This window comes from Orycteropus afer, unplaced genomic scaffold, assembly GCF_000298275.1.
Source record: "Orycteropus afer afer isolate SDZICR_OR568_19922 unplaced genomic scaffold, OryAfe1.0 scaffold00949, whole genome shotgun sequence".
In the NCBI taxonomy this organism is placed as follows: domain Eukaryota; kingdom Metazoa; phylum Chordata; class Mammalia; order Tubulidentata; family Orycteropodidae; genus Orycteropus; species Orycteropus afer.
In genome coordinates, this window is record NW_006922536.1 from 381,685 (window position 1) to 392,222 (window position 10,538).

The 10,538-nt window shown below is 37.0% G+C and overlaps 1 protein-coding gene across 1 annotated transcript in view; it reads right to left on the bottom strand.

Moving 5' to 3' along the window:
• CDKL5 (cyclin dependent kinase like 5) overlaps positions 1–10,538 on the bottom strand; it is a 73,884-nt gene that overhangs the window by 39,865 nt on the left and 23,481 nt on the right. Inside the window, exons 5-6 of the mRNA XM_007958384.1 lie at positions 9,280–9,339; positions 3,917–4,007 (exon numbers count right to left, since the gene is read on the bottom strand). Of these exons, the coding sequence (XP_007956575.1) occupies positions 3,917–4,007; positions 9,280–9,339 (151 nt within the window). The remainder of the gene's footprint in view (positions 1–3,916; positions 4,008–9,279; positions 9,340–10,538) is intronic.

A 10,538-nucleotide genomic window follows, 5' to 3' on the forward strand; every position in this document is an offset into this window, starting at 1 on the left:
GGTTAGCAGCTGAATGTTTTAACCACTATACCACCAGAGCTCCTCATTAGCCATTGTTGTTGTTGTTATTGGCCATCGAGTCAGCCCCGACTCATAGCGACCCCTCCTTGGGTTTCCGAGGCAGTATCACTACGGAAGTAGGATTGCCCAACCTTCCTTCCGAGGAGTGGCTGGTGGGTTTGAACCGCCAGCCTTCTGGTTAGCAGTCAAGTGCCTTAGCCACTATGCTACCAGAGCTCCTTAGGGAAATACAAATCAAACCCACAATGAGATACCACTCTACACCTACCAGGATGGCTACTGTCAGAAAAAAGGAAAATAGCAAGTGTTGGCAAGGATGTGGAGAAATTGAAACCCTCACCCCTCACCCACTGCTGGTGGGAATGTAAAATGATGCAGCAGGGGTGGAAAACAGTTTAGCAGGTTCTCAAAAAGTGAACCACAGAATTACCGTATGACCCAGTGATTCCACTCCTAGTCGTATACCTGACACCTGAAAACCGGGACCCAAAAAGATAACTGTACATCAGTGTTCACTGCAGCATTACTCACAGTAGCCAAAAGGTGCAAACAACACAAGTGTCCATCGAAAGACAAATGGATAAACAAAACGTGATCTATCCAGACAAGGGAATACTCTTCAGCCATAAAGGGAAATGAAGTTCCGATAGGTGCTATGACACGAGGAACCTCGAAAACATTATGCTAAGCAAAATAAGTCAAACACAGAAGGGCCGATAATGTATGAAATATCTAGAATAGGCAAATGTTTAGAGACCAAAGTTTATTAGTGGGGACCAGGGACTGGGCAAAGGGAGAGCAGGCACTATAGCTGAATGGGTGTGAGTTTCTGTGTGAGGAGATGAAAAGCTTTCGGAAATGGATAGCAGTGATGGAAGCACAACATGGTAAATGTCACTGTCACTCAGTAGTACACTTAAAAATAGTGAATATGGCAAAATTTTTTTTGTATCTATATCTATATAGAGATATATCTATTTTTTAACCCCAACAGAATTTTTTTAAAATTTTTACTATTTATTTATGTGTCTTATTAAACAACAGCGAGTATTTTTTAACCTTTGATTACTTATAGTAATAGTTTCTACTAGTTAAGACTGTACTAAGCTCTATCTTATTATTTACTTTTAATATATTTATTTATGCCCTCTGTATACAGAGCTTTATGACAGTTATTGCCCCTAAAAGCTTTTTTTTTTTCCCCTCAGTTTCCTTAGTGGTTTATAACTCTTTCCTAGGATCTGAGCTACAGAAGTGTTACTGTTAACAAATAAAGGCTACACACACACAGACACACAGAGAGAGAGAGAGACACAGAGGTATCCTCAGAACAGCTTTTGTGTCTGTATTCTAGTGCCAGCAGCCTTGACTCAAATTATAAACAGCAAATTATATAAGAAGCCATATCTCCTTTTGCTTCGAACATCAACAACCTAAGGTTGAAAACGAAATCTCTGAAAAATATATAGGATGGAATTTCAGAAAGCCACAATGATATAGTAGTAATATAAAACTCTAACAAGTACTCTGAAGCACTGTTAACGTTGAACCAAAACGTGTTTAGGATAATAAATCACTGTGACAATAAGTCAATATTTTATTTATCTCGTTCCCTTCCCATCTCTTTGATCTTTTAGGTAGCTTGTTCTGGAGGGAAGGCTGCTAACCTTTCTTTCTTTCTTTGTATGAGAGACAAAATCCTTGCTCAGTAGTACTAGATGGAGAAGCCCACGGAAAATCCCCACATACCCGCTGCAAGCTATTTTTCTTCTGTCAACTGATTTGAATAATTTATGCTGCTGAAACTATTCTGAAATGTCAAGGGCAAAGTCTCAAGAATGTATATAAATTTAAATTCTTAATGTAAACCAAAATATCAACTGATTTCAATGAAATTTTTACACAAGCAATATGACCCTTCAACTAGTATTTGGCAATCATTTAATTAGCACTATTCAGTTAGTTGCACTAGGTTCCCATCCACTTTTGGCAGCTACCACACAACTCTAAACATAATCTCAGTCTTCCTGCAGGTGTTTTAGGTAGCAAAAAGTTTCTGAAGTTTCACAAGGCTATCCTTGGAAAGAACTTCTTGTGAGTACAGATAAAACCACATTATAAGGTATTTTTCTACCATACTTGAATCCTTATATGGGGTTCTAAGAATGATCTTGTATGTATTCACTTCTCTCACTGGTGAATAAAATCAAACTAGATGTCATCAAGTTGATTCCAACTCATGGTGAGCACCTAAGTGTCCAGGAAATCCTAATTCCAATCCCCCACCCAAAGAAAAAGGCCTGTGCTTCCCAGTGAGTCCAGAAAGAGGTAAACAGAAGAAACACAGATAGACATAAAAGAAAATCAATCCTAAACCTGAGTTTAAAGTTTAGCACAGAAACTGTAAAATCTATCAACACAAAAGATGAGCGATAAAACCATCCCTTGTTTCTTAGCATAAGTCATGCTCTTGATCTCCAAAAAACAATAAAGCTTTCAATAACTGATGCCAATAATGCCTATGTGCTCTAGGTCAGCAGTGAGTCAAGGATTACCACCAAACGGCTGGGAAATGAACTGTTAACATCAAAATAAACTCAACGCGTAAATTAAGTCGTCACAATCTTCAGAAGAAATCCAGACACTCATACTGCTATTATATATAAAGTATCCTTTAAAAATTAAACTTGTCATGTCCCCCAGATACACATATGGCCGCCAAAGAACAGAGATGGAACCTACAATTTGTGCACATATCATCATGGCCATTGTATCTAATTTTATTTGTACAGTGTACCTTCTTTCTCCATCCTTGGGTGGTCTCAAAGAAGGAAATACAAGCAAGGGAAAATAAGAAACCACTACTAGTAGAGTAGGTAGAGAATCATTATCATCGAAACTACGTGGTGGAGATCAGGCACTAAGTTAAAAGGTATTAAAAAGAAAAGAAGAACCTTATTAGAAGACTCTTTTCTGGTGTTAACAGATGGCTGAAACAGCACTGAAACCGGCAAAGATGGCTGAATGGATGTGGAGGTGATGCTGAGAAAATCATCCACGTACTGCTAGTTTGACTAGTCATTTATCATCAAACAGGATTTATACTGCTTAGAAGAAAAATGGCAACTGGTTTCATGTTGACCCTGTGCTTAGCAAAGTGCTGGATATAAGAGATACACAATAAGTATCTGTTAAATGAATGAATGAACAGACTGGCTCCGAACGTTATAGGCTGACATTAGGCAGAATGTTAAACTGCAGATATCCACATTCTTAATGTGAAAGATTATTAGTAAAGAGGGCCACAATCATTTCTCCCATTTCTGTACACATGCTATTTTATAAAGTGACTCTGTCACTCCTCCCATCAAAAGGTGGAGTTTATTTCTCTACCCCTTGAATATTGTGCTTTGACCAATGAGACATTAGCACAAACCATTCAAACAGAAAACTGCCTCTGCACTGGGGCTTCCCTGCTCCTGCTGCAGGGGACTCGTCTACTGTCACACGAAGAATCCTGGACTAGTCGGCTAGAGGATAAATCTCCATGGAACAGAAGCGGCCTGTCCTAGCTGAGGTCTCCTAGACCAACCAGTCCATAGATAACCTGCCAGATGACTAGCTGCATGAATGACTTCAGGAGATACCAAGAGAAGAACCACCCAACTGAGCTCAAATTCTTGACCCCTCAAATTGCTGATACCCAGAATTGCAATCTAACAAAATGATAGTTAGTTTACCCCATTAAGTTTTTAGATGGTTTGTTATACCACAATAGGTAACAGATACATTAAATAACTGAAGTTTTTATTTTCCATAGATGACTCCAACGCTAATGATATAGGATCAGCAGATGTATAGATGGCATTCTGTTTATTTTGGAAAGACAACTTACCCAAGTAAGAGTTCTGGTGACCGATACCACCTGGTGGCCACATATTCTGTGTAATTAGCATTGTTGCCTTCTGACAGATTCCGAGCAAAACCTGAAAGATACCAAAGCCTGAGGTTAAATTTTGAAAAGGAAATAGTAATTCTATGTTGGTAAAATATTTCAGTGCTAGTAATATTTTAAATGGATATCAAAAGAACAGAATGACTGATTTTGAATGGGCTTTTTACTAACAGTGCCCTTGCTATCATTTTAAAATTAGTTGATTCATATGCCAATTAAAATGTAAAAGGTATTTACTACAAAACCAGTTTCTCCCCAATGTTAAAGAAATCCATGTTTTTCATATCATCACATACTTTTATAAGCATCCAGATCATAATTTTAAATCTGTATAAAATAATGCAAATCTTAAGAACAAAATGGAGTCCTCACATTAGCCAGAAGTCAAAGGTAAAAACTAGTATTGGTTACCTATTGCTGTTGATCAGTTCTAGTCATTGTGTAAACAAACAACAGTTGGTAATGATGGAAACAAAGCAGACCGACATTATTTTCCATCTCCTAGTGTGACAGAGAAACTTATTAGGGATATCTTAATTACTTCATAAGGAGCTCTGGTGGCATAGTGCCTAAGGCACTTGACTGCTAACCAGAAGGCTGGCAGTTCAAACCCACCAGCTACTCCTCAGAAGGAAGGTTGGGCAATCTACTTCCGTAGTGATACTGCCTCGGAAACCCAAGGCGGGGTCGCTTTGAGTCGGCACATAACAACAACAATTCCTTCATAGACTCGACCTCAACTTTTCACCCTGTCTTTTCAAAAAGTTTGGGGAGACCACTGTATAGCCACAAAATAAAGTCAGCAGATGGGCTAATTATTCATTTAACTCACTAAAGGCAATACAGGTTACCTTTAAATAGTCATAGATAAATAAAATATTAAAATGACGAGTAAAAATCAAGACGCATATCAGTCTAGAAAAATGGAAAATAACATTACTTAAAATGAAACAGTTAAAAACAAACAAAAATCATCACAATGAAAAACAAAGCCCCTAACTTCAGCTCATCAGTACTTCTCTGGAAAGACATGTGTTTTTGAGTGGGTTCAGCATGCTCACCAACGGAAAGCAACTCTGCAGGCCTTGCTGGGAGGCACAGGGCACAGAGCACTAAATGCCTACTGCCTGGCTCATATCTCAGAACACCCTTATCATTGAAAATAGACTTGCTTTAATAAACGATACTGGACTGAGCTACTCTTTTCTAACAGTAACCATTCTACAGGTATTTCTTTGCATTTATAACTTGCTTTAGAAATTCTGGTCACTTTGGAGATTAAGCAGATCACCTACCCATAGAATCACGTATGTATAACAAATGGTGCATGAGGTTAAGTCTCCTTATTTGGTAATAATCACAATCATGGACAGGAAGTCAGAAACAGGTGTTGCTCCTGAAAAGCATAATGCTAAGGAAATGCTAAAAATGCTGCGATCAAAATCTTTTAGATACAATATTCAGTATTTCCTTCTTTATTCTCCTAAATACATCTTAAGATGTGTAGGGTAAAGGAGGACTCTTCTTTGCCATATTCCATATCATAAAACATAAAGAAAATTAAGCTTTGTAAAACATTTTTTCCTCAGGTACACAGGCTCATAGTATTAAAATTCTTTGAAAATACTAAGTGAAAACAACTGCATGTTTCTAATTGCTATACTGGATAAAATTGATCATTCTTCAAAGAGAATTTTTAGAATGTTTTCGTTTCTTACTTGTGTGACCCATCTCCTAGGTATCAGAATCTTCTATTCATGAGGAAGATCGAGATGCGCTCTTATTCACATGTGGATGCCTACCTTGTATTTGTGATTATATTTGAATGTATGAAAAATAACATTAAAAATGTCAAGCTGTTATCTTCAGAATACGAATTAGGAGAAAGTATAATTTTATAAAGGGACCCATGAACTATGAGAGCTCTGGTGGCGTAGTGACAAAGGCATAAAACTTTTCTTGATTATTTTAACGTAAATGTTTAATAGTATTTAATACAGAGTGATATATACACAATTATTTACTAGGCAATGTACAGCTTGAAAACTTCCTTATATATTCAACCAGGAGCCAGAACATTACATATCAATTACCAGTCTCATTCATTGAATATTTAAAGGGAATAAGTGAAAATGTTCTAAAAGTATCTTTTGACACTACAGATATATAACTTTTGCATATACACAATGTCATATATGTGTATTTTACAAGCATATTTTAGTGTTTATAATGAACAATTTCTACCCACATTAAAAATATTTTCTATCCAACCCAACCCAGAAGATCATACAGATTATTTCTTAGAAAATTCTTTTCATAAAACATATGCATGTGCATGTATCTGCTTTGAACTCTCATTAAATGAATACTATATGATAAATGAATAAACCCTGGTGGTGCAGTGATTAAGCACTTGGCTGCTAACCAAAAGGTCAGCAGTTTGAACACACCAGCTGCCCTGCATGAGAAAAGATGCAGCAGTCTGCTTCCAAAAAGATTTACAGCTTGAAAACCATATGGGGAAGTTCCACTCTGTCTTAGAGGGTCACTATGAGTCAGAATTCGACTTGATGACAATGGGTTTTACGATATGATGAATTTAAAAAACAGTACACAACACTACACAAAGCAGGAGTAGTAGTACTCTTCCAGCAATCAATTTCTCAAAGTATGACTTCTGCACTCTAACATTGATAAAACACATAATCAAGATGTACCAACAACTACTGGTGATTAGAATGTGAAAGTTGGAAACAAAGAAGCAGCATCAGCAGTTGGAAAATATGACCTCTGTGATAAAAATGACACCAGAGATCGCACAACAGAATTTTACAAGACCAATGACTGATTCATTGTAAATACTTTTTTCAACAACATAAATGACGACTATACATGTGGACCTTGCCAAATGGAATACACAGGAATCAACTTGACTACATCTGTGGAAACAGGTGACAGAGAAGCTCAAAATTATCAGTCAAAAAATGACCAGGAGATGACTGTAGCACAGACCATCAATTGCTCATATGCAAGTTCAAACTGAAGCTGAAGAAAATTAAAACAAGTCCACATGGGCCAAAATATGACCTTAATTATATTCCAGCTGAATTTAGAGACTATCTAAAGAATAGATTTGATGCACTGAACATCAACACCCAAAACCCAGACAAGTTGTGGGTTGACATCAAGACCATCATACATAAAGAAAGTAAAAAGTCAGAGAGGACCAAAAGGAAGTCAGAAGAGACTCTGAAGCTTGGTCTTCAACAGAGAGTAGTTAAAGCAAATGAAGAAATGATGAACTAAAAGATCTGAACAGTAAATTTCAAAGGGTAGCTCAAGAAGACAAAGTAAAGTAGTATAATGAAATGTGCAAAGACCTGGAGCTAGAAAACCAAAAGGGAAGAACACGCTCAGCATTTCTCAAGATGAAAGAACTGAAGAAAAAAACTTCAAGCCTCGAATTGCAATACTGAAGAATTCTATGGGAAAATATTCAATGATGCAGGAAGCATGAAAAGAAGATAGAAGGAATACACAGAGTCACTGTACAAAAAAGAACTGGTTGATGTTCAACCACCTCAGGAGGTAGCATATGATCAAGAACCAATGGTACTGAAGGAAGAAGTCCAAGCTGCACTTAAGGAACTGGTGAAAAACAAGGCTCCAGGAATTAATGGAATATCCACTGAGACGTTTCAACAGATGGATGCAGCAGTGGAGGCGTTTACTTATTTATGCCATGGAATTTGGAAGACAGCTACTTGGCCAACTGACTGGAAGAGATTCATATTTGTGTCTATTCCAAAGAATAAAGGTGATCCAATAGAATATGGAAATTATCAAACAGTATCATTAATATCACATGCAAGTAAAATTCTGCTGAAGATAATTCAAAATGGGTTGCAGCAATATATTGACAGGGAACTTCTAGAAATTCAAGTTGGATTCAGAAGAGGACTTTGAATGAGAGATATCACTGCTGAAATCAGATGGATCTTGGCTGAAAGCAAAGAATACCAGAAAGATATTTACTTGTGTTTTATTGACAATGCAAAGCCATTTGACTGTGTAGATCATAACAAGCTATGGATAATATTACAAAGAATGGGAATTCCAGAACACTTAATCATGCTCATGAGGAACCAGTACATAGACGAGGAGGCTGTCATTCAAACAAGGGGTAAATGAATAAAATATGCATTATAAACACTAAAATATGGTTTAAAATCAGGAAGGGTGTGCATCAGGGTTGTACCCTTTCACCATACTTACCCAATCTGCATGCTGAGCAAATAATCCAAGAAGCTGGACTATATGAAGAAGAATGCAGCATCAGGATTGGAGGAAAACTCACTAACAACCTATGATATGTAGACGACACAACTTTGTTTGCTGAAAGTGAAGACAACTTGAAGCATTTACTGATGAAGATCAAAGAGTACAGTCTTCAACAGGGATTATAACTCAACATAAAGAAAACAAAAATCCTCACAACTGGACCAATAAGCAACAGTAATGGAGAAAAGGTTGACGTTTTCAAGGATTTCATTTTACTTGGATCCACAATCAATGTCCATGGAAGCAGCAGTCAAGAAATAAGGCATCGTACTGCACTGGGCAAATCTGTTTCAAAAGACCTCTAAAGTGTTAAGAAGCAAAGATGTCACTTTGAAAACTAAGGTGCACCTAACCTGAGCCATGGTATTTTCAATGGCCTCATATGCATGTGAAAGCTGGACAATGAACAAGGAAGACTGAAGAAGAGTTGATGCATTTAAATTGTGGTACTAGTGAAGATATACTGAAAATACCATGGACCGCCAGAAGAACGAACAAATCTGTCATGGAAGAAGTGCAGCCAGAATGCTGTTTGGAAGCAAGAATGGCCAGACTTCATCTCACCTACTTTGGTCATATGATCGGAAGAGACCATTCCCTGCAGAAGGGTATCATGCTTGGTAAAGTGGAGGGTCAACATAACAGGGGAAGGCCCCCAACAAGATGGAGTAACACAGTGGCTGCCATGATGGGATCAAGCATAGGAAGGACTGCGAGGATGGAGCGGGTGGGCAGTGTTTTGTTCTCTTGTACATAGGGCCGCTTTGAGTCAGAGCCCACTCCACAGCGCCTAACAAGTAACAGCATAACTCAACAGAATGTTCCTCTGCCCAACTGAGTAAACATATTTATTTAAAAAACAAACAAACAAACAAACAAAAACCTCTTACTATGCTGAACAAGCTCCCTATGTGGTAATATTAATTCCGTAAGAATCATGACTCAATTTCTTTTTAACTTACCAAAGTCACATAGTTTCAGAACATCATTGTGGCTGATTAAGAGATTTTCTGGCTTTATATCTGAAGGATCAAGGTTAAAAAGCAAATTATTAAAAACATTCAATTTTCTGCTGATTGACAGTGTTCCATCACTGTAACTGCACTTAATTAAAAAGATCCAAAGCAATTTGAATAGAAACCTATGGCAGCAAAAAGCGTCACAGCACATTTTATGCTAGTACAAAAAGTTTCAGTTAGTTGCTGTTCTAGAAACATGCTGACTACAACTTCACAAATATCTTTTTCCTTTAAATCTTAAAGGGATTAATTAGATCTCTGAAAAAAATTTGCTGATTAAATCAAGGGCAGCATACTTCAAGGAGCTATTATTACTTCATAAAATACTAATAATACACATTTTTTGGAGGTAGAATATAAAACTTTTACACCCACAAGGTACCTTGAAAATACAGGAGAGTACGTAGTGAGCCTTATATTTTTTGGAGGAAGAGATATACAAAACATACATTTTCTGTGACCGTTTCCCATATGCTATAATTTCTACATTCAGATCCCTTTTTAGCTTCTCTGTGTAGTTCACAATTATAAATGTCTAATGCTGAAGCTACACTGCATGAGTCAAGAAAAGATTTCTAATTTTTTCCATGAATCTTTTGAAGATGTGGTGGGAGTCGAGGAGTAGAAATACACAGAAAATGGAGTTTCTTTCCATTCTTGGGAAGCAGCTCACAATTCTATTTTTAGAGTTTGTTACCCATCATCTAGCTAATAGGGTAGAGGTGAAAATGGAGAAAGGGACAAGGTAGGAAGTGAAATCTATAGATTTCAGAATCATGGTTTCTACTGCTAATTTGCAACCACTGATACACTGTACACTTAAGCAAATCACAGAATCACTACAGAAATGCAGCTAAACCAGTTGTTTATTAATATCTTCAAACTGCAGAATAGGCTATTGGAATCATTACCCTAGACACTAAATGTCCAGTTGATATCTTTCTACCCATGCCACATACAACCCTGATAAGGGTACTGGTACAAAAGATAAACGCAAGGGAAATATAAACTGTCTCTTTTGAGAAGAGGAGTTGGCATTTTTCACACATCCTTGAAGTTAGTCTTAGACTATTTTTAAAGTCATAACCCTTGTGCATTTGTATAGGTAAATTAAAATGTAGCATTCATTTATCTGACACGTCAAAGACAAATAGATATTGCAACATTTTTCCATAAACATCTTTTAGCTTCATTATTGTATC